The sequence below is a fragment of the Heterocephalus glaber genome, unplaced genomic scaffold, assembly GCF_053883595.1.
Source record: "Heterocephalus glaber isolate CG9 unplaced genomic scaffold, H.glaber_assembly_v1.0 deba00001608, whole genome shotgun sequence".
Lineage (NCBI taxonomy): Eukaryota > Metazoa > Chordata > Mammalia > Rodentia > Bathyergidae > Heterocephalus > Heterocephalus glaber.
Genome location: NW_028258379.1, coordinates 14640802 through 14663638, shown reverse-complemented (window position 1 = coordinate 14663638; position 22837 = coordinate 14640802). Strand labels below are relative to the sequence as shown.

The window sequence follows — 22837 nt, the reverse complement described above, 5'->3', positions numbered from 1 at the left end:
GATTGGCTAGAAATGCTCTCACGGCGGCAGTGCGCCAATACAGACTGGTCGGAGCAGAGCGGCTTCTTCGCAGTCCCGGCCACCAATCGAAAGATGGGCGGAGATAGATCGCTAGCAGGCTCTGGGCCGGGCTCCCAGGGGCGGGACGTGGGCGGGACGTGGGCGGGACGTGGGCGGGCCTCAGCGGTGTTTGCTGGGGACAGGTTGCCTGATTGTCCCTCCTCCCCGGCCAGCTCCTACAACTTTATCTTGTGACCGCAGCAGCTGCTTCTTCCTTCCTAGAGCTTGGATCCTCGCTGTCCGTCATGCGTTTCCTGCCCGCCTCCTTACTGCTCCTGGTGTGCATCGCCGCCGCCCAGGCCGAGTCGGTCCGGTACAAGGACTGTGGTGAGGCCCGGGCCCGCCTGAGCTCCTCGCGTCCACTAGGGAAGCCCCGTGCCCTCCCCGGCGTCCCGCGCTGAGACCCCGAGGCTGGGCTGGGCGGGTTCCTCGGACTGGAAGGCTCTGCCTCGGACCCCGGGTGGAGTGGGCTGGGTTGGGGCAGGAGATGCTGTACGCTCTTATGAAACTTGACCGCACACAACTTTTGTCTCTTTCCTTGCAGCGTGTATTTTGGGGGTCCCTGGATTCTCCTAAGATGGACCTGTTGCCAACGGTCTCTAAAGCTTGTAGGGCAGACATCTGAATGTCTGTATCCAGCGCCAGGGTTTAGGAGAGGGGCCCAGAAACTTTTTATTATGTTTTCTCTTGGTTAGCGCGCCCATCCCCCACCCTGCCCCTCCGTTCCTTTTGCCTTTCTTAATTTCCCTTTTGCTGACAAATCAAAAGTCAATTCCCCTTTTCATGATTTATTGTTACAGAATATCTTCCTTTAGACTGGAGTTTTGGGATTCTTAATCAGTTTTCCTCCTGTAAAACTCATGTGTCTAATCGTGTCTTGTGACGCATTACTCCCTCTCAACGCCGTGGTTGGAATCTTTGCTGGAAAATGCAACAGACGGAGAAATTCTGAGTTCATTCGGTCGAGTCTGTAGAATTAACTGTTGGAGCAGAACTGAACAGTTCTGTTGGAAGGTTGGAGGTGGAGAGGTGCAATGATCAATGAAAGACAGGATACGATTTTATAGAAAAGTACCTGAGCCCGAAGGAAACTTGGAGATCAGCTAGTCAATCGTTGAATTCCAGGGACTTCAGTTAGCCTGCCTAAAGTCATATGGCAGAGCAAGTAACCGAGATAAGTTTGCTCCTTTATACTCAGTATCCAGGTAATAATTACTCAATAAAATTTGGAAAAGGTAAATGAGGATATATATATTCTTTCCACTGTGTCATCAAAATTAATGTTGAGTCAAAAACCAAGTTGGGGGACAAGGGGATTGGAGTGATTGAGGAATAAAGACCTCTGGCCTTTTAACACTTAGCAGATACTTTTTCTTTGAGGTTGGAGACTGGCACTTGAAAGATGCAACTATTGCTTCCACCTAATGCCTTTCCCTTCACTAAACTTAATAACCAACATTTGGAAGATAACTCTATTAATTTTATTAACTCATTCATTGTTCACAATCTGTTTTGCAGAAGCAGAAAGTAGGGCACATAGAGTAACTTGCCCAAGGGAAGAAAGGAGGGAAGGAAGGAAAGAAAGGGGGAGAGAGAGAAGAAAGGAGAAGGGAAGGAGGAAGGAAAGAAAGAGCCAGGCATTTAGCTCAGTGGCACTGTGCCTGCCTTGCAAGTGCAAGGTCCTGAGTTTGATCCCCGGTACCAAAAAATGAAAAAGAAAGAAAGAAAGAAGGAAGGAAGGAAAGAAAGAAAGGCAAGGCATGAGGAAGGGAGGGAAAGAGAACTGAAACAAATCTTAAAATTGTTCTGTTCATTTTGGAGGGAAAAAGATACAACCTATGGGAAACCTTCTTAAAGAAGAATTCCTATCACAGATTTTCAATTTACTGGTTTGTTGTTGTTGTTTTTTTTTTTGAGACTCCCTTTGTAGTTCAGGCTGGCCTTGAACTTGTGTAGCCTTGAACTTGTGTAGCCCTGGCTGGTGTAGAATTCATGGCGATCCTACTGCCTCAGCCTCCTGATTGCTGGGACTACAGGCATGCACCACCACGTCTGGCTCTCAATTTACTTTTGAATTGAGAAATACAGTGTAAAAACTTGAGCACCCACATCAAAAGATTTTGCATTCCACTCCACACCCACTTTTCCTTGGAGTGGGACTTGCTCAAGTGAGAAATCAGACCAAGCAAATTAGTTTTGCAATGTTTTCAGGTTAGAGCAGAGAGGGCTTTGTTCTATTGAAGTTCAAGAACATTTTGTCAGAGGGCCAGGTATGTAGCTCAGTGGCACAGTGCCTGCCTAGAAAACTCAAGCCCCTGAGTTCGATTCCCCATACCAAAAAAAAAAAAAAAAAAAAAATGATGAAAGAGTTATAAGCACTGCACAGCTTTCAAATAAGCAGGTAGAAGCTGGACCTGGAATGCCTCAACATAAGCACTGATTTTCAACAGCTTGTTAATATTCAGGGAAGATGGGATGGAATGAAAGTGAGTGCTTCTCAAAGGTGCTGAGTACGTGTACAGTTTTCAAACTTTTGCTGTGAGGGACAAGCAAGCCTGAGGGTAAGAGACTGCTGACTGTCATTTACAGACCTAGCCAGAGGCTAGGGCAGTGGGTCTTGTGGTGAAGAAGTAATTTAGAGGGACTGTTCACCCTAAGGGCAGGAACAGGCAGCCTAAACAAAGTGCATCTACTTGGCCAGCTCTGTTCCCAATGTCCTTCACAGTACTGAGCTAATCCATGACTGCGCAGCACATAATGTGCTTTCCACCTGCAGTATGCCTGCTGTCTTCATACATTTCTGCTTTTGAGACAGTAAGAGTCCATATTATTAGCTGGAAATAGAATCTCTGTAAATGAAGTGTATTTAGCGAGAGAAGCTCAGCTTTGGTGTCAAAGGGGGACTTGCTAATCCGAGAGCAACTACTCTAGATTAAATTCATGGACTGAATCAAAATATGACAATAACCCTAAGTAGTACTCCTGTGTTCCAGACACTTAGCTAAGAGCTGGATGTGTGTTCCATCACCCATCCTATAAGATGGGGATCCTTTTTATTCCCAGATGTTAAGTGTCTTGAGCTTGCACAGTATGTAGTGGAGCCAGTGAGATTTCAAACCCAGGCAGCAGTCCCCAGAATCCACCTCAGCAAGGTTGGCAGGATGGTAGTGCTTAACTTAACTCTGACACAGACACTGTTACCTCCCTTTCAGCAGTCCAGCCACAGAAGGCTGGATAGAGAAATGAGATTTTTCAAGACTCATACTTAAACACATGTCTGTGTGTTGTGTACAAAAAGCACTTTTGTCCTTGGTTAAATTTTTTTTTTTTTTAAATACACTCTTTGCCTTCGAGACACATGTTAGAGCACATAGGTTTCCAAAGTGAAATGTCCGTCTGTATATTGCAGATCTTATTGGTAGGGGTCCATCGTCAAGCATGAGGGACCACTGACTTGAAAAGATAGTGGGGAGAGATGGAGACATATCGGGAGCAGCTAGTCTCAGATTGCAAATACAAATGGTAGTACTACAACTTGAGTTATCACTGGTGCGATATGTGCTGCTTTACAACCTTGTGTAGGGATAGAAGGGTTTCCCTGGTCTTCATCTCCCAAGATATAGAACAGGCAAACTATTCATATATACTTTATTATTTACAGCATTCCCCTTTACCTAGAGATTAAGAGCAGTTTGTAGCTCCTTTTGGAGAGAGTTAGCTCAGATTTATAGAAAATGTCTAGTGTTGTTCTTCAGTGCTTCTATTAGATGACTCCTGAGCTAAACCTAGTTTATAAATCATAAACCAATTTTTGCAACTGCATAGAAACAACACTGACAGGTCAGATCAATTGTTTCTGACTTTTCCTAGCACTTTCCAACATCTGACTTATTTTTTAGACATTTGTAGTATTTGCAAATGTAATATTTTCAGCAGCAATTTATTCTTTCTTGTGTTTTTTGGTACCAGGGATTGAACTCGGGTCCTTGTGCTTGCGCAGCAGGTGGCAAAACCACTGAGCTAAATCCCTGGCAGCAATTTATACCTAGGCAAGTAAGTACTTCAGAGGAGAAGAAGCTGAGACTCAGTTATATTTTCTAACACAACTGTTATTTCTGATACCTTGGCTGTGTGAATCAGCCATATTTGGCTTAAAGTTTAATTTGGGCCCAAAGTTTTTACTGGAGCTATAAAGACTTTGACCTCTGCCCTCTTCATTTCTTTGATTCTTGAGGGAAAAAATCAAGGTCCTAATGACTTAGTCAAGATCTGAGGTACTGCCTATTATTTTTTCACCTGAAATACTTCATGACTCATTAGTGAGCCTCTTAGATGTCTTCCAGCAGAGAACATGACTGATCATAATGAGAACTCAAGTATTGTGGAGATGGTTCCGTTCCCTGTTGAGAAACAGAGGTAGTATCTGTCCCTCTCCGTCTGTCTGTCTTATTTTGCTTAAAATAGTACAGATTAATTCTCTTACAATTCTGGAGGGTAGGCACCTGACAGTCCCACCAGACTAAAATCAAGAGTGGGTAGGTACGAATTCCATTCTGGAGACTCTAGGGGGAACTCCATCCATTTCCTGGCTCTTCTGTTCTACTATTTTGGGGGGTTTTTTCCTCTCTCTTTTTAAAAATTATTAGTGCATATTAGTTATATAGACTAGTGGGAGCTCCTCTCTTACTGTTGAGGGTTAAGATGATAGTTCCTCTTAAATTCCCTAGTCCACTGACTTGCAGGTGAGTGAACTAATTTAAAAAGAAAAGACTAGATATTCATTTCATTGTTTTACCTGTACCTTAATAATACAGCTTATTTCTTTAGGAAACCAGGTTGGGATGAATGAAGATATTTCAGGAAGATAGAATATGGGCAAAGGGTTTACAAGAAGTTTGGGGGAAGGGTATAAAATCTGGACCAAAGATACTTCATCACTGAATATCACAAAGGATAGGGAAGTTGAACCTTTAAGATAAAAAGAGTAAGTAGGGCTGGCGATGAACTCAGAGGTAAAGCACTTGCCTAGCATGCATGAGGTTTTGGGTTTGATCCCTAGCAATGTGGAAGGAAGAGAGGGAGGGAAGAAAGGAAGAAAAAAAGAAGAAGGAGGAGGGAGGGGGAGAAAAAGACCAAATCAGGCCAATTCCATAAATTTTGGATCTGCCTTTTCCAGAAAATGTGACCATGGACAAATCACAGTAATCTTTATGCTTCTCTTTTTTCTAGCATCTAAAACAAGGAGGTTAGATAGTGAGGTTTTTTTCTCAAGTGCCTCAGCTTTTCCTCATCCTTGCTACCCAAGGTACAACTTCCATAGGGCCTAAAAATGATGACTCAGGAGCTAAAACTTAAACTCTAAAGAGGTTTTGTCTGTTCTGGGTTCTGGCAGATTTTACAACAAATACTGAACTCCTTAAAGCAGCATTTGCTGTTGTAGGACCTGGGGTAGAAAAATGGCATAACTTCCTTCTATCTTCCTTCATACCAGGTTTGTCTTCCAGCTGTTTTTGCATAAAGTATGGTCCCATCCACCTACCCGGCCCCCAGCAAACAACTTTGATCAAATTAACATGCTTATCTCTTTGCTAGAAAATGAAACGGGAAACAGGAATATTCTAATAAGAAATTCAGAAGAGGATTGAGGCAGATATTTTCAAGGCTTAAGTTTAAACTATGAGGGCCCAGGGATTTGGCTCAGTGGCTCTGCTGCCTGCCTCGCAAGCACAAGGTCCCAAGTTCAATCCCTGGTACCAAAAAAAAAAAAAAAAGTTTAAACTATGACCTCTTGCATTAGGTATGCAATATAAGAATCTAGGAACAGCCGGGCATAGTGTTGTACACCTGTAATCCCAGCACTTGGGAGGCTGAGGCAGGAGAATTGCTGTAAATTCAAGGCCAGCCTGGGCTACATAGTGAGTTTAAGGTTGGCCCGAACTACATAGTGAGACCTTGCCTCAACAAAAACCAAAAAAGAAGAGGAACCTAGGTATATGTACCAACTCCCCATGATGAATGTAATCATTATGTACTACAAATATGCACTAAAATTTTTTTTTTAATCTAGGAACATTCTGAGTTTCTTTGGTTATAATTTAATCTCTTTAATCCTTTTGGCATATGGTCTCTGGATATTTGACAAATAATAACTTGTCTTCATCAGGAAATGAACTAGATCCTTTTTGGTCCAATTTATAGGATAATTTATAGGATATGGTTTTAGCAGTAAGTTGAATCAGGGTTCCCATTTTTTGTTGATTTGTTTGAGAGAGCATCTTTCTCTGTAGTCCTGGAACTTGCTATGTAGCTGCCCTCAAACTTGCAATCCTGCCCTGGCCTCCTGAGTGCTAGGATTACAGGTGTGTGTCACCTCACCTGATACAATTCTCTCTTTTAATTGCACATTGTCTTTAAGATTCCATCCCAGGAAAGCAGTCAGAAGAGAATGAGAGCACCCTAATTGGGAGAGGAGAGCACAGGCCCATTAGGAAGTAGACAGCCTCTGTGGCATGCCTTTCCTCCTATTCCAATTCCTTTTCTTTTCTTTCTTTTATTTTATTTTTTCAGGTTCTACGGTTGGAATTATAAAGGAGGTGAATGTGAGCCCATGCCCCACCCAACCATGTGAACTGGACAAAGGACAGACCTATAGTGTCAATGTGACCTTTACCAGCAGTGAGTAAATGTGGCTCTTAACCTAAAATTCATGCTAAAGCATAACATAAACATCAAATATTGGGATGAACACGGGATGTAGGGGCTGAGAAGGTGACTGTCAGGAACTTTGCGACCTCCTTTCCAACTTGTGCAAAGCTGGAATTTACTAAGCCCCTTAGACACCCTTCTCATACTGGGTCCCCATATTGCCCCTTTCTCAGAGTCCATGCTCACTGGACTTCAAGAAGGGTAAATTCCCTGTGTCTACGGATTGTCTCGTCTCTGTCCTGTCTTAGCCCATGTTGCACAGCAGGCTTTTATGGGAATATCAGCTCTGGCTACATACTGTGAGTGTTAGTACACACTCCAATTCTGTAAACTCTGGAACTCCTCCAAAATGTTATTTCTGCCAGGCGTGGTGGTGCATGCCTATAATGCCAGCACTGGGGAGACTGAAGCAGAAGGATTGCTGTAAATTCAAGACCAGCCTGGGCTGCATAGTGAGTTCAAGGCCAGCCTGAATTACACAGCAAGACCTTATTTCAAAAAACCAAGAAAAAAAAATGTTATTTCAAGAAATCTACCTTTCAGCCATTAAGTCTATACCTGCCTGAAAATAAAGGTGGAGGCCCAGGGATTTAGCTCAGTGGTTCCGCCTCGTGCCTCACAAGCACAAGGACCCGAGTTCGATCCCTGGTACCAAAAAAAAAAAAACCATAAAAATGCAAATAGAGGTGCAATTAACATTTTAACAGTCTCTATAAGGTTTAGGGAACTCACTGGGGACTCAAGAAACAATCAAAAAACCTGAGCTTTGTCTTTAAGTGAAGACATAATGTTCAAGCTTGGGTTGTTTTCTTGCACCTCATTCATCATTTCGGATCACCTAAGAATGGAGATAAATGTTAACACTTTTATTTCTGGGCAGAGCATCTACCTTGAATCATCCTCTAGTTTTATATCCTATGAAACGATACTTTACTAAGGAACCTCAAAGTTCCTGTCATGTCTTGTTCATAAGTCTGAAGTCTACTTGTGAGTCCGAGCTCCCTGTTTTTCCTCCTGGACTATAAACTGGAGGGATATGCTTTCTTTTCTCTTTCTCCCCTCCCCTCACCCCTGCCATGCTGGGGATAGAATCCAGGGCCTCAAATGTTAAGCATGAGCTACACCCTTGGGCAAGGGTGGAAGGATGTGCTTTCTAAACAAAAATTGTACCCAATCAGGCAGGAAGCACAAAACAGCCCTGTGTCTCCAAAATACCCTATTATCTCCTAAGTCTGCTTGCTCTGATTTCATAATGCCTTTATTCTTCTGCCCACCTTGTGATACAGAAGTTAAAGGCTACCAAGAAATGTACCTGTTTTTAATCTTACCAGGTATCTGGAGGGTTACCACTTTCATTGTCATCACAGACCTTGGTATTTAAAGCACACAATATAATAGAAGCTGATATAAATAGCAAACAAAGTTTACTGTCAAAAGTCAGTTGCCTTGCTAGATAAGGTTATTCATCCAGGTAGCTCTGATTCTCTTGAGGAACTGAAGTGCAGTGGAGACCAAGGTAAAGGTAGGAGAAAGAAAACAACTCCTGCCTGTTGATTGCTTGCATCATGCAAGATACTATTCGTAACTGCAAAGACCCTAGGAATTAAGAAGTAAGGCTTTCTGATTTGCTAGTATAATGAGGCTATTATTTGAGAATATATCTGAAAATTTAATTTAGAATTTATAAATACGCTATTTTCTTTTCTGCCTAATTCTCTTTTTTCTTCAAGATACTCAGTCTACAAATAGCACAGCCTACGTGCATGGCATCCTGTTCAAGGTTCCAGTCCCTTTTCCCATTCCTCAGCCTGACGGTTGTAAGAGTGGAATCAGCTGCCCCATCCAAAAAGACAAGACCTACAACTACCTGAATAAACTGCCAGTGAAGAGTGAATACCCTGATGTAAGTGCCACTGTTGTTGAAAGCTCTGAGGACCTTGGGGCTGAATTAAAAAATCTGAGGCAAGAAACAGAAAGCAAAGATGGGGACAAAGGGCCCCTTGTCTCTATGATGAAGCAGATGCCAGAGGGAAAAAGAAATAGGCTTGAGTGTTAGGAATCTTGGGGTAGGGCAGATATTTTTCATTGTGTGCATGTGTCCTTTCACCGTGGCCTAATGGTTAGCTGGGAGCCCTAGTGATGCCACTTTTACACACAACACTGCACTTGATCCTCATGACCCCCTATGCAGAGATGATACTCTCTGTCTCACAGATGAGGAAATTTGAGCCTCTTTTAAGTTTTAAGATACAGAGTCCACTCCACAAAGAAACCTGGCAGGCTAAGTTTAGAGCTGGGTCTTCTAACATCAAAGTCTGTGCAATGTTAAAAGATTTTAGCCAGGTACCAAATAGTTCAAGGTCCAAGTTATCTTAGCATCATCCTCAGAAACCCTGGTTTCTCCATCAAATTTTTTTTTTTGATACCGGGGATCGGGGCCTAGGAGGCAGGCAGCCGCACCACTGAGCTAAATCCCTGGCCCTCCTACTTATTTTTCTGTTAAGCACTTATAAGCAGATGGAACTGGAGTGAACCTGTATTAAAGATATGAATGGTGGTGAGAGTGCTATAATTCGGCACTTGTCAAATACGTTCAAAATTATTCAAATGTAAAATTATTTTTCTTGTAAGATTTTTATTTACATGCCACTGATCTAAGAGGAAAAGAATGCTTTAGAAACATTTGTTAAGGTGACTAAATTAAGTGTGTATCATTAACACCAACTCATAGGAGATACATTTTGGTTAATTCTTCTGAGTTTGAGGCCACAGGCAGTGTCTATATATATGCTAAGTCAGCTTCATGATGGAATGATTTTAGAAGAAAATGGTGAGGAGTTAGGTGGTTCATTACAATTTACATCTTGAAAATGCAGTTAAACCAATTATGGATTAAGGTCAAATCCTAGTTTCATTTTTCCCAATTCTTTTTCTCTTTCTCTAGGTAAAACTGGTGGTGAAATGGGAACTTTTGGATGACAAAAAACAAGATCTCTTCTGCTGGGAAATCCCAGTGGAGATCAAAGGCTAGAAGTATTTGATGCCAATATGTCTACGTGGGGGTAAGAGGGCTGGGTAGAGGGAAGGGAAGAATGGAAGGAAATCAGACTTGAAGCTAAATCAGTGCCACAAGATGAAAGGAATTTCAAGACTGCTGTTTTATGCCTCACAACCTTTCAAAACATCTAAGACCCTATTTCTTGAGAACTCAGACCTGTAGCCTTTATAATTTTCTTTGTAAAAGGGCTGAAAGAAAGGAGAGAGGGTCAGATTGTGAGGACTGGTTTAACTGTCTCATGGTTTTTTGCTGTTGGATGAGGGTGGGCCCAGCCAGGCAGGACTCGGGGGAGATGGCTTAGGGATCTCAGGATAACTGGTTCTAGGGTGTAGGTGCTCACTGTGGAGAATGGCTTCCAAACCTCTTCTGTGTAGCTGTGGCCCTGTGTCTACGGGTTCCTCAGCTCCAAGTGCCTCACAGAATCCAGTGCATCCAGCCAACAGGTCTGCTGGCTCTTGACAGCACCTTCAGCCCTGTGGCTTCAACAGTAGGGACTTGTGCTCCATGTATCCAGAGATCACTGGAGAGATGTTCTCCAGCAGAAATTTAGCTCAGATGGCTGACTGTTCCATGACTGTCTCATGTCTCTTATTCCGTCTTAGTTGGTTTTCATTAAAGGCAACAGTTGGTTAGCAGATGTTAGATTTTTTTTTAACAATATTAACTTGTGTCCTTTTCCTGCATCTGAATCTTTGAATAAAGAAAAAACGAAGTCTTTCTGCATTTGGGCTATGGTTACCTGCTTCTTTCAGACAGTAAGTTCCCTAGATCCATGAAGGTGGGCACACAGTTCTATGACTCCAGAGAAGATAGACTCTCAGACACTGCCTTTTCTAGCTGGGCGTGGTGGCACATACCTATAATCCCAGCACTCAGGAGGCTGAGGCAGGAGAATGGCGTGCTTGCAGGAAACAGTGAAAGCAGACATCCCATAGTTGAATAATAACATCTGAGGGGTGAGACTCAGTGATCTTTTGGGAACCATTTGTAAGATGGGGAAAGCCTAGAGGCTTGAAGGCAAAATGTGAAGTTACAGTTAGCACAATAAAATTGTTAAGTCTTGGAGTTTCCTGCTTTTAAAGTAGTAAGTGTAAGAGCCAGGGATTTAGCTCAGTGGCACCACGCCTGCATCGCAAGCTTAAGGTCCTCAGTTCAATCCCTAGCACTGGAAAAAAAAGAAAAGTAAAAAAAAGTAACAAGTACGATCATGGGAGCACAGAGTTTATTGCTTTGAATCCATGCACTAAAGTCAGCTTCTAGGTGGCCAAGGAACTACAACCCTCTTCATGATTGACTTAAGTAATAAGGACCTTGGAAGGTCGTCTGTTGTTAGGTTGAGGCAAAAGAAAGAAACTTTTCTGACTTCTGACAAAGTGTTGAACAAACATTGTGAGCAAATAATTCATTTGATCACGGTTCTTTTCAGGCCAATAATTTCACTAGACCCTTGGATTTCTTCAACCCGTGAATTTCCTAGGAAAGCCACCAGGGGACAGCAACAGGTCAGAAATGAAGTTATTGACCGCCAAGCTTTGTTAGTTAATCCTGGCAGCCATTCAACCACAAGACTATTCAGCTAATGTCTCTTGTGTGGCTTGTCACATTTAGTCTAGAGGGACAGCCACCCTGTCTCCCCATGCAGACCCTAGGTGTATCAGAATTGTCTGAATTCCAGAAGTGCTTAACTATTACAGTCTCTGACTTCAAACTGCCCTAGTTGAGTCCTGGCTCTACTAATTAATAGGATTGCCAATGTGATCTTTAAATTACTTCATCTTTCTGTGCTTCAGTTTCCTTATCTGTTAAAGAGGGGATGTGAGGATTAAATGAAATGAGGCATGTAAGACACTAAGATGACCCGTGGCATACACTCTGTTAATCTTTAGCTGTTGTTCCAGGATGCACTGTTCTTTTTCTAGAAATAACAGGAAAACCAGGAAGTCCAATCTTATGTGTGGCAATATGCCTCCTCAGAAAAAGGCTAACAACCGGGCGTGGTGGCACATGCCTGTAATCCAAGCACTCAAGAGGCTGAGGCAGGAGTGCTATGGATTTAAAGCCAGCCTAGACTACATAGCAAGACTGTTTGAAGAAAAAAAAAAAAAGGAGGTTATCTGCTGTGCACAGGAGCCTTCTGAAGGTCTAGAAAAGCTCAGTTCTTACATGTATTTGTGGACTATTTACAGAAGATTCTTCATATTTTTAAACTCCTTTGGGGCTAACAGCTACTGAGCCTGCATTTCATACTCCTGTGCTCTCAGGTGTTGAAAGACCAAGCAAAGCAGCTCAGTTAGTATATAGCCTTCCATCAGAACAGCAAGGGATCCTAATTGCTGAGGACTCTACCTCCCCACCATTGTGGGGGTCCTTGGAGCCTGCAGCAGTGAGCGAGGTAGGGCTCCCTGTGGGGGGATTATTTGGAAAGGTCATCTACTGAAAGCTTACAGTCATTAACGCTGAGTCGCACTGAATCTTAGGTGTACAGAAAGGATCATGCTCTTTCTCACATCATTTTTCTACTCCTCTGTGCATGCCTTGGAGGCTTAGACCCAACTGTTACATGAATTCAAGGTGGACAAATGCCAGGCTCCAATTGTTTATGAATCAAAACAAAAATATGCTATAGACTTATACCAGTCTCCCAAAACAAATGTAACTGATATATTGTAATCATACACTAATAGAAAAACTTAAAAAAAAAAAAAAAGGCCAAGAAGCTCCCCTGTTTACAAAATAAAGGGACATAGCACCTCAGATCTTCAGTTTGGGAGAAAGTTAAATGTGAGGGATGGTAGTCCAATCTTCACACTAAAAAAAAAAAAAGCAATAAGCATGGAGTAATTTCAAATTCTGCATGCTTGGGTTTTGAAATCTCAGCCAGTTTTTTGTTGTTTTTTTGTCAAGAAACAGAGTGACCCTGATTGTGCTTTGCAAAAGTTCATAAAGCAGACTGGTCTCAATTCCCACCCGCATAGGCAAGGTGACTTAAAATAGATGAGGTCAATGAAGTAAAGATCATTGTGGATTAACCATTTGCTTTAATCCAAAAAGGAAATTATTCTCCAATAACTGGGTTGGTGGGAGGACAAAGTCATAGTACATTGGAAAAACATCTACACAGAGGAGAGCTGCACGTAAGCAACTTGTTCAGGTGCGGGTCCCATTAAACAAGTGATGTCCAGGGCCCTTGGAAGGAGACAGAACAAGGATTAGAGGTTGGGGTGTGCTTTACTTAAAGGCTTGGGTTAGCCAGTAACATTGTTTGCATGTGTGTGTTGGGGATGGGAGTGGAGGGACAGAATATATCTCCACAGATAACTGCCTAAAAGTCTTAAGAGGAGTTGAATCATTTTGGGTGGTTGTATCTTCTTTCTCTGAAGAGAATCCCTGGACCTATCCCTCAGCTTCTAAACTGATTCACTTACAGCTGTCAGTTGACTAGCAACTAAATGGTCTGGGTGTTGGTTGCCATGGAAACAGCTAAAAGGCCCATCGCTATGGGAACCTACCATGTTCTCCAGACCAGAGGTTTGCTTGCTTAAAAGGGGTGGGATAGGGAGGGTAGAGCCCAGGAGCTGGACTGCGTAGGTGACTTGAGGGTCCAAGAGGGTGAGCAATGTATATGAGCAGGCATGGCCAGCTCCACAGGTGCCCTCTCCTACTTTGCACAGGCACTCCTCGCCTGTCCTCCTCATTGGCCCCTGCTGACTACCAAGCACAGATGCTTGTCCTAAATGGACAGTAAGGCCATGAGACTCTGGAGTGGGCTTGGCAGGTCAGAGCTGCTACCCTCCTCTGCAGGGGCTGAAAGGGAAAGTCTTGGCTTTCTCTGGAAGGCCCATCTCTACAAATCATGTGCCTCAGGTAAGTAGCCAGCAGGTGATAGGATTCACTTAGCTCTGACTGCCAGCAACTCAACCAGTAAGGAAGTTGACAGGCAAAACAGATGGCCACTGGCCTTGAACACGGCAGAGATGCTGTGTGTGCCAGGTCAGAGAGCAGAGGGGCAGCCCACTAGCAGCAGACTGTTCTCAGCATTGAGAAATGCACTACTCTGCTCTCTACACACCCTACCCACCCTCATGGCTCTGCCACAAAATTAAAAGATGATGGTTGATGGAGATTCTCAGGAGTGCACACAGTGGTAAGATTCTTTTTTGTGTTTTATAATTAAGGGAAATAACTCATCAATCAGTGTTTAGTGGCAAAACCAAAGACATCTGAGTGGTTCTGCCATTAATTTCTGTTACTGTGTAATGTAGAAATTGAAAGGACTGGACTAGGTCATCTCTAAGTTTTCCATCAAGACTAACAACATATGAGTCCTTGGGACACTGAAGGAAAGTTTAAGTACTACAGGCAAACAGACATAGTTGCCCATACCTGTGAGGGTCAGGAAAATCCTTAGAGTCCAGAGGGGCTTAGAACTAAGACTTAAGGCCAAGTCATTCGAGTTAGAGAGCATCTCAGATGTGGGAACTTCCACCTGGCTCTCTAGAACTCTTGAGATGTATGGTGTTGATTTTCTCTCCCAGTCTTGCCCTCTGCCTGGAGTTTGCTGATCCCAGCCCTTCCCAAGGAGCTTTAGAGCCTAGAAGCCTGGTGAGAGAGAGAGAGACAGAGAGAGAGAGAGAGAGAGAGGAGAGAGAGAGATATGCTATTAGAATTTGAGCTGCTCCCCAGGAAAATTGAGCATTTCCCCAGAATCTATGGGGTGGATTTTACTTTTGAAAGCACCAGTTATTTATAGATTTAATTTTAGTTGGATTCACGTCTCACCTCCAACTTTTTCCAACTGATTGACTGGCTAAGTTATTTAACCTCTTAAAGTCTCATTTCCTGAGCTATAAACCAGGAGGATAGAACAATCACCTCTGGGTAGTGGTAATGATAACATGAAGTAACAAGTACCCAAGAAAGGTCCTTGGTATTATTATTACTGCCCTAGATAAGAAAGGAAGGTTGCAGCCATAGAAACTGCTCAGTGGCCTAGAATCTGAGGCGTTTGTCATCCATTTGTCTTCCAAATTTAATTCCAGGCACCTTTCAAAATGGATGGCCTCCCTGATGCCCCACTCTGCTTCGCCTTCATTAAGCCAGCATCTAATCCTCTTTATGACACTTAACCACATTCTTTCTCATGTACAATTTTTTGTGTGTCAGCTTACTTTCCTACTAGACTGTAAACATCTTGAGAATAGAGACTGCCCTTTCATCTTTGAGTAAATGCCTAGAACTCAGCACTCAGCAATTATTTAAAGAATTTTTAAATAGGGAAATAGGCTGTTTTTCTTTAGGTTTTGAAGCTGCCCATTTAACCCTATAGCAGCCTTATCTCCAAAGGGGAGGAAAGAGTAACAGTTGACTTGCTTTCCTGCTTCTGAAGAAAGGGATGGCCGTGCCCCATCCCAGGTGAGCAGCTCTGGAGCAGGACCAGGGCTCACATCTTCTAGATGCCAGCTGTCATCTGTGTCTAGGACTTATTGTCAGCACTCGTTCATCTCCAGGCCAAAAGCTCCCTGGCCCTGGGTTCCCCCTCTCCTTCTGTCTGCTGTCTGTCTTCAGTTCAGCAAGCTTCCCTCACAGGTTGCTCCCTCTGGGTCATGGTGACGGCTCTATAGCTGCAAGCTGTATGAGGTTGCCTCTGGGAGGGGGAGAGGAAGTGGATCTGGCTTTTGCAACTCTCCTCTGGTGTACTGGATGTCTGCAGCCCCTGTCAGACCCCTCGGCGTCCCACCAGAGCTTGCCAGTGCTTTTGGCCTGGCAGGAAGAAGGCACAAATCGCAGCAGAGCATCTCCCAGACTGTGGCTGTGAACTGTCTCCTTTTGAGGTAGGTAACAGTGCTGGGGTTAGGGAGTAAAGCAACGGAATGTGAGAGAAAAGACCTGACCCATTTGCCGTGTGACTTTGTTGTCAGGTAGCTCCTTTAGAAATGACTGAGCAATTAAACTTATTCCAGGTCCTTTTCACTTTGAACAAAGAATTGAATGAGACAAGCCAAAAATGGTGCCAAAAGTTTATTTGAAAGTGAGGGGTAAAGGAATAAGGGAGAAACTGGCTCTATGGAGCAAACTTGGGCTGAACAGGAGAGGAAAAGAGAAAAAGAACAAAACTGAAAGTACACCATGGTCTGAGAGACTCTGGGTGGGCTGCTGTGAAGAGTCTCAATAGCGGGCTCCTCATGGCCTCCTGTCTCTTACGCAGTCCACATCTCTCGGGAACCCTGAGAAGTTTACATATGGGGTCCTGAGAGGCAGAGCTGTGCAGACCCTGGGATCCCATCCCGCCTCTTCCCAGCCAGTCTAAGCCATGCCCTATCTCCTATCTCAATTTTCGGGGACGCATTTAGCCTCTTCGGTTAAATACCTCCTAGAAGTGTTGTATAGAGGAGAGGAAATGCTGGGCGTATTCCCCATTGGTTGGAAATACAAAGGAAGTACAAGGGACTAGCAGTTAATCCCCTGGATTTTCTTACTTAGATCTTGTTGATTGGATGACTAACTGGATATACCCACAAAATCTAAAAACCCAGATAGGGTTTGGTGGCACAAAGCTTTTAAGGCACCCTGGAAGGCTGAGGCAGGAGGATCACAATTTCAAACCTAGCCTGAGTGATTTAGTGACTTAACAATGCCTAGTGTCAAAATTTCTTTTAACAGTTAAATAAAAATTGATGGGGATATAGCTCAGTCTGGAGGCTCTAGGTTCAATCCCAGGATGGTGGGGGGGAATCCAAAAACACCACAAGATCCTAGCTTTTTAATCACCATAAGAATGAGGTTGGGCCAGGGATTTAGCTCAGTGGTGCCGTGCCTGCCTTGCAAGCATAAGGACCCAAGTTTGATCCCTGGTACCAAAAAAAAAAAAAAAAAAATGAGGTTAAAAGCGGGGCATGGTGGCTCATGCCTGTAATCCCAGCACTTGAGAGGCTGAGGTAGGAGAATCTTGTGAGTTCAAGGCAAGTCTGGGCTACATAGTGAATTAAAAGCCAGCCTGAACTACACAGTGAGACCCTGTCTCAAAAAAGAGTAAAGTTACAGTTGACTCAGTGAATGTTTTTCTTTGGCTACAAAACAGACCTGCAATGCAGCTGGCTCTCCTGAAATGTTTGTTGGCAGTCATGAAGGTACAGCAAGCTTAGGCAACTATGTTCTTTGATCATCCTGATCATCATGTGGTCTAGTTGATTCTATACAGACAGGACAGTGTACATTTCTTCAGCCAACACTTACTGAACACCTATTATGTGCCAGGCACTGTGAGGGTGCTGAACGTAAAAAATGAATAAGGCATAGTCCCTGCCTTCAAGGAGCTCAGAGTCTAGTGAGAAAGGCCAGCCGCAAACCATCACTGCAATACAGTGGGGCAATGCCATGACAGTCACGTGGACAGAGCACCATGGCAACAAGAAAGAAGAGCACTGTGGGTAATTTGCTCTGGAAGAGAAAGAGCCAGGCTGGGCTTCTGCTTGTAACATGGCTGGACACAGAGGCATCTAACACTGTGCTCAATCTTTATTCATCCATTACCCATCCATTCTTTCATTCATTCAACAAATAGGTCTCTGCCTTTGTCTTTTAAGATTTTGTGGAATATTTATCAAAGTGAATTAACCTTCTACTGCACTGCTAGTCTTGGTTAGTTTGTGTTTACTTAAAGTTTCTCCTATTTAATTTGCTCTGGAACTTAGTAAGCATATTTGGTTACATTCTGACTATGCACCTAGTGTATACCCAGTTATAATTATCTATTTGGATTTTAGGATTCTGACCCCACCTTCTCTCCAGCACATTTTATACCACTTCTCTTTTCTCTCTCTATGCTCTAACCACACCAGTCTCCTCTCAGTTCCTCAAGTTGGCTGTTCTCATTTCCCTAGCCACAGGACTCTTACATGTGCTGTTCCATGTGCGGGGGAAGCCCTCCGTCACTCTCACCCCCTTTCATTCAGCTAACTTCTCTGCACTGCTGCTGAAATGTCTCTTCCTTGGGGAAGTCTTTCCTCACCACCTCCCCTGGAGCAGATCATTCTCATGATACCCTATTCCCTCCATCATGGCCTACTTCAAGTTCTTGTCGTGATATGAGTATTGGATTGTGTCTTTCCAGGTAACTTGGAAGCACCACTGGGATGGACAACATTTCTATTTTGTTCATCGTGTTACCCCCTGTGTCTAGCACAGCTCTTAGTCCAAGTATTATAGGCAGCTAAGTTAGATAAAAATTAATATATAGTCAGAGAGGGACTGGGCTCTCAAGGAAGTCAGCACACACAAAAAAATAAAGACATCAGAATGGTGGCTGGAGGAGTATCTGAAGAAGGCCAAGCCTCAAGATAAAGATCCAATGGTCAGGCCTACATGCCTCCCTTTCCCTAAGGGAAAGCAGTAACATAATTATACTGTAATTAGCACCACCTGGTTCAATAAGTCCAGCTAGGCATCAGCTGCCTAGGTGACTTTAACAGTTCAGGGAAAGAGTTCAAGAATTATTAATACATCAAAGTACTACTGTATATATGCCAAGCCAGGCATGTTGGTACACACCTGTAATCCAGCACTCAAGAGGCTGAGGCAGAAAGATTGCCACCCTTCTGAGGCCAGCCTGGGCTGCATAATGAGTTCAAGACCAGAACAACAGCCTGAACTACATAGCAAGACCATGTCTCAAAACGCTAGGGGAAAAAAAGTATTATATGCCAAAGGATTCTGCATGAACTCAAGTTTTGGAAATCAAATATTATTAGAAATGCATGGGGCTGGGAGTGTGGCTCAGTGGTAGGGTGCTTGCCTAGCATGCCCAAGACTTTGGTTCCATCCCTAGCACGGCCGAAAGAGGAGGAGGAAGAAGGGAAGGTTGGGGGGGGGGGGCGTGAGGGAGAAGAGAAAAGAAATGCACAGAGAACAGGTTCTTTAGTGGCAAAACTTCTTGTTCATTTTGTACCACACACCACTCCCACTAAGACCTAGCACAGTGCTCCGAGGGCACAGTAGTTACACATTCAGTGTTGAATTGAATCCATAGCTAACAACTCATTAGTCCGGACTGTAAATTGTTAATTAGATCTTATTGTCAAGAGTCCTTGGCCAGGGATTTAGCTCAGTGGCACTGGTCCTGCCTTGCAAGCATAAGGTCCTGAGTTCGATCCCAGGTACCAAAAACAAAAAAAGAATCCTTTTCCTATCCACCCCTCCAGAGAGATTTGGGACTAGTTCTTTATCTCTCAGAAGGATCCAGATAAAAAGACTCCATGGGGTGCTGTGTCCAGACTATTCCCAGACAGAATCCTAGGGGAGGTAACAAGAGTGAGATGAAAGGAGAATGGAGAACATGTTACTTCCTGTGGTTGCCTTTAGGGAAATGATTCTCGAGTTTCTCTGCATGTTTCCATTGTTATCTGTGTTTATCTGGACTCCAGGAGCAATGTGAGCGCCTTGAAGTTGGGGCTGTGTCTGTTTTTAACACTAAGCACCTTGAAACCACGCCCAACTAGCTCACTGTCTGGCTCTAGGAATCCCTGGGATCAGAGTAGATAAAATCCCAGGCAAGATAACCACGCACATTGCCAAACTATAAGGAGCAGCGTTCTCAGAAGCAGGCCTGGGGAAGCAGGGAGCTGAAAGTCTTGCTGCCTGAAGAGGACTGTGGGTCCTTCTCTCCTTATCTACCTACCAGGTGGTATACTGAGCCTGGGAGAGCAGCAGTTGTGATAGCACTGTGATCACAGGGGCTGGTTCCTGGCAGGGCTGGGAGGAAGAAGACAATGTTCTCAGACTTAATCAGTGCTGCTTTTAACTCCCCCAGTGTGAGCTCTAATGGTCTCTGGCTGGTGCCACTCAGAGCCTCCACCCACAAATCCTCCGCTCTGTGCTCTGCTTACCTGAGCACATCCTTCTAATTCACCTAAACTTCTCAGCAACTCTTCCTCTCAGACCATTCCTGCCCCTCCTCCTCTGTTCTGTCCCATGCTCTCAGTGCCCAGAGAAGGAAGAGTGAGGCTGAATCTGCAGTCTGGACACTGTTTCTAGAGTATGTCCGATCAACGACCCTGGAAGCGGCTCTTAGATGAAAGGACAAGACCCACTGGCTAAATGCAGCAGCCAAGGGCTCTGGATGGCAAACGCTTGCAAGATGCCAATGGGCAGTGAAGTGGTTTGGCAGCAGAGAACCAGGCTGCACCCATGTCAGGAAGGAGCTGGGAAGAAACCAAACAGGACAGAGTGGAAAAACAAGAATCATCTGCAATGAAAAAAGGAAAGGTAGCAAGCCAAGGGCACGGAGATCTGTTGCCAGAAAAGTTAGAGATGAGGACAAGAACTCCAGGGCAATACTTCTCTACTTTATTCCCTCTTGGCTGCGCTTTCTACTTTTCTCATACTCTCCACAATAAATCACCTGCAAGTTGGGCCGGGGATTTAGCTCAGTGGCACTGAGCCTGCCTTGCAAGCACAAGGTCCTGAGTTTGATCCCCAGTACCAAAAAAAAAAAGAAAGAATAACTCACCTGCAAGTTGTAACCATCCTGGCTGCACCCTCTTGAAATTGCAATCTAGCAGCCCTAAGATTGGCATTCAGGGACTGTCTTTGTCACGAAAAGCAGAAATCTTGTTTATTTTGGTAAATTAATTGCTGGCTGGGAGGGCTTGTCATTTTCTAACCAGAACAGTAAACAAAGAGATCACAGAACTGGAAAGCACCTAAAGGTTAATCTGAGTTAAATTGGCTGACTGTGCAGCAAAAGCACACTGTTCTTGCCATCTCTGAATTCAAAACTACACAATAGCCCAAGACTCTGTGCTGAGCTGAATCTCTGCACCTGAATACCCCCTGACCCCTTATCCCTCAGCAATGTGCAGGGAGCCCACGCAATCCAAACCACCCTGCAAGTGACAAGTGGCTGTGTCTATCTCACCTAAAATCCCTGCCATAGTGAGGGAGTACTGTGGAATAGGGTTAGAAGAAGACACCATGTGGCCCTCTTTTCATGACAGGGCTCTGGGAAGCCTTGCTGTCATAAAGGTCACTGTAGCCTCTGCACCTTATCCTGTCCTGCCATCTTCTAAATACCAAACCTGACCTGGTCAGCTTCCCCCATATTGAAGCTGCCAATCAGCCAGGGGCCTGGGCCCATCTCACCATGGGAACCGTGGGTGTGGTCCCTTTGGGAAGGATGACCCTTGAGGGATTTAACAGAACCCACAGACACATCCCTTGTATATGCACATCCTAGGGAGAAGCCAATCCTCTTATAGACTGCAAAGTGTTGGAGCAAACAGGACAAAATTGCTGCAAGGTTATTTGGGGAAGGTTTCCTGGAGGGGAGGAGACAGTTATTCTATTATTCAAAGGGCATGTACTTGATTTAGCGGAGAGAATGGGGAAGGCATTGCAGGTGGTGAGGAGGGGGTGGTTTTCAGGCAGCAGGAAGTAGAAATCTGATTGTCCACGGAAGGGGCCACGTTAAGGTCCATGCTTGGGGTGTCAAGTCAGTGAGCGGGCAGTGGGCCCAGGCAGTCACCAGTAAGTTGGGCACAGTGTGATACACATCTGGACCCGAAGCAGGTTTCCAAGCAGAATCCCAGGCTCAGTGTGTGGGAAGAGCAGAAGCTGGAGTGTAGCATCTAAACAGGAGCTCTTGCCATATTGGGAGCTTAGTGCTAGAGGCTGGACCGAGACATAGGCTGTGGGAAAAGAGGGGTAGGAAAAGATTTTTCAGAAAGGAAGGTGGAAGGAAATCCCCAGGAGAAAGTACAGGAAAGCCTGGGCCTCAATGGCACAAATTTGCCAGAGCAGGAGCCTAGAAGAAGTAGACACCAACCAGCCACACCCAGCCCTTTGGCCACTGAATAACACCTGTGAAAGAGTGCCAATACCTAGAAAGAAATACCTTCACATCTGCAGTCTGACTGATCAGAACATCCCAGTGAAGCAGGCAGGGTCAGAGGCGATGACGTGCTTATAACAAGGAAGGAAATGGAAGCACAGTGGGTAAAGTAACCCAACCAAGGTCCCCACAGGCCCATTCCTTCCCCAGGGCATTCTAAGAGGAAGGGTGAGGAATTCACCGGGGGCCTTTCTGACTTGCCAGGGACCTCATTCCCTGGGCTTCACTCATCAGCGCCCTCCAAGTGATACCCAGCTTCCCAGGAGGCTAGGCCACTAGATATTGCTGTGCCCTAGGGTCCTCCCCCTCGGGAGATGTTCTAACTCTGCCTTCCTCTCACACAGTCTCAAGCCTACTGAGACCCTGCATCAGCACAGGTGTCTCCCCCAGGTCCGACTGGAGGTTGGGTCAACCCTCTCCTGCCCTGCAAGTGCTTCCCTCGACTTCTCCACATCTTCCTTTGGGCAATTCACTCTCTCTTATTGGAAAAAAAGCAATTGGCTGCATGGAAGCTTGCTGGTGTTTTATTGTTTAGAGGAGGTATTTTCATGTCAGTCCTGATGAGAGGCAGTCGACAGGCTATTCTTGCCACCTGCTACAAAAAGAAATTTTTTTCGGCCAAGTCTGGATGCACTTGTCAAACTGAGCTTCACCGGGAGATTGGGGGTGGGGTGGGTAACAGCTTCACAAACTGAGCTGCTGCCCCTCACCTGGGGCTGAAAAGAAGCTGAGCTTCTGCCTAAGGGAGACGAGATGGGAGTGCAGCTGCTCAGCCTTCATTTTAAAATTTGACTCCTCCTCCCAGCCCCAAACAGGACCCTTACGCTGGAGGTGACAGGGTGGGTGTCACCAAAGTTTCTAAAAGGAATTAGTGACAGGAGATGTAGCTCAGTGGGAGAGTGCTTGCCTAGCAAGCACAAGGCCCTTGGTTCAATCCCCAGCACTGCAAAAATAAATAAATAAAATAACATAAATGAGAAAAATGTGAGGTAACTATGCACTATACAAACCCTACTCTACACCCAAAGCCAATAATCTGGAAATATCCTGCAGGTAACATGGCTCAAGGAATTCTCTCCTATTGAGTGTAAGAAAGTTTTTTGGGGGTGGGAGAGAAAAGTATAATCCAG

At 44.5% G+C, this 22837-nt stretch overlaps 1 protein-coding gene and 1 long non-coding RNA gene across 2 annotated transcripts; one reads left to right on the top strand and one right to left on the bottom strand.

Annotated features, from left to right (window-relative positions):
* Positions 1-74: 74 nt before the first annotated feature.
* Positions 75-10546, top strand: Npc2 (NPC intracellular cholesterol transporter 2). Its single transcript, XM_004837201.4, has 4 exons — positions 75-387; positions 6628-6735; positions 8496-8668; positions 9710-10546. The coding sequence occupies exons 1-4, from the start codon at positions 306-308 to the stop codon at positions 9794-9796; spliced, it is 450 nt and encodes a 149-aa protein (XP_004837258.1). The 5' UTR covers positions 75-305; the 3' UTR covers positions 9797-10546.
* Positions 10547-12883: 2337 nt separating this feature from the next.
* LOC147822760 (uncharacterized) lies at positions 12884-20408 on the bottom strand. Its single transcript, XR_015445040.1, has 3 exons — positions 20328-20408; positions 14207-14422; positions 12884-13009 (listed from the first exon to the last, which is right to left on the bottom strand). It is a non-coding gene; the product is annotated as an uncharacterized LOC147822760 (long non-coding RNA).
* Positions 20409-22837: the final 2429 nt, after the last annotated feature.

Excerpts from the sequence above, each read along its gene's own strand:
- Npc2 (XM_004837201.4), top strand. The coding sequence starts at position 306 with ATGCGTTTCCTGCCCGCCTCCTTACTGCTCCTGGTGTGCATCGCCGCC. Across the intron at positions 388-6,627 it reads GGTCCGGTACAAGGACTGTG|GTTCTACGGTTGGAATTATA; the intron begins GTGAGGCCCGGG and ends TTATTTTTTCAG. Across the intron at positions 8,669-9,709 it reads TGAAGAGTGAATACCCTGAT|GTAAAACTGGTGGTGAAATG; the intron begins GTAAGTGCCACT and ends CTCTTTCTCTAG.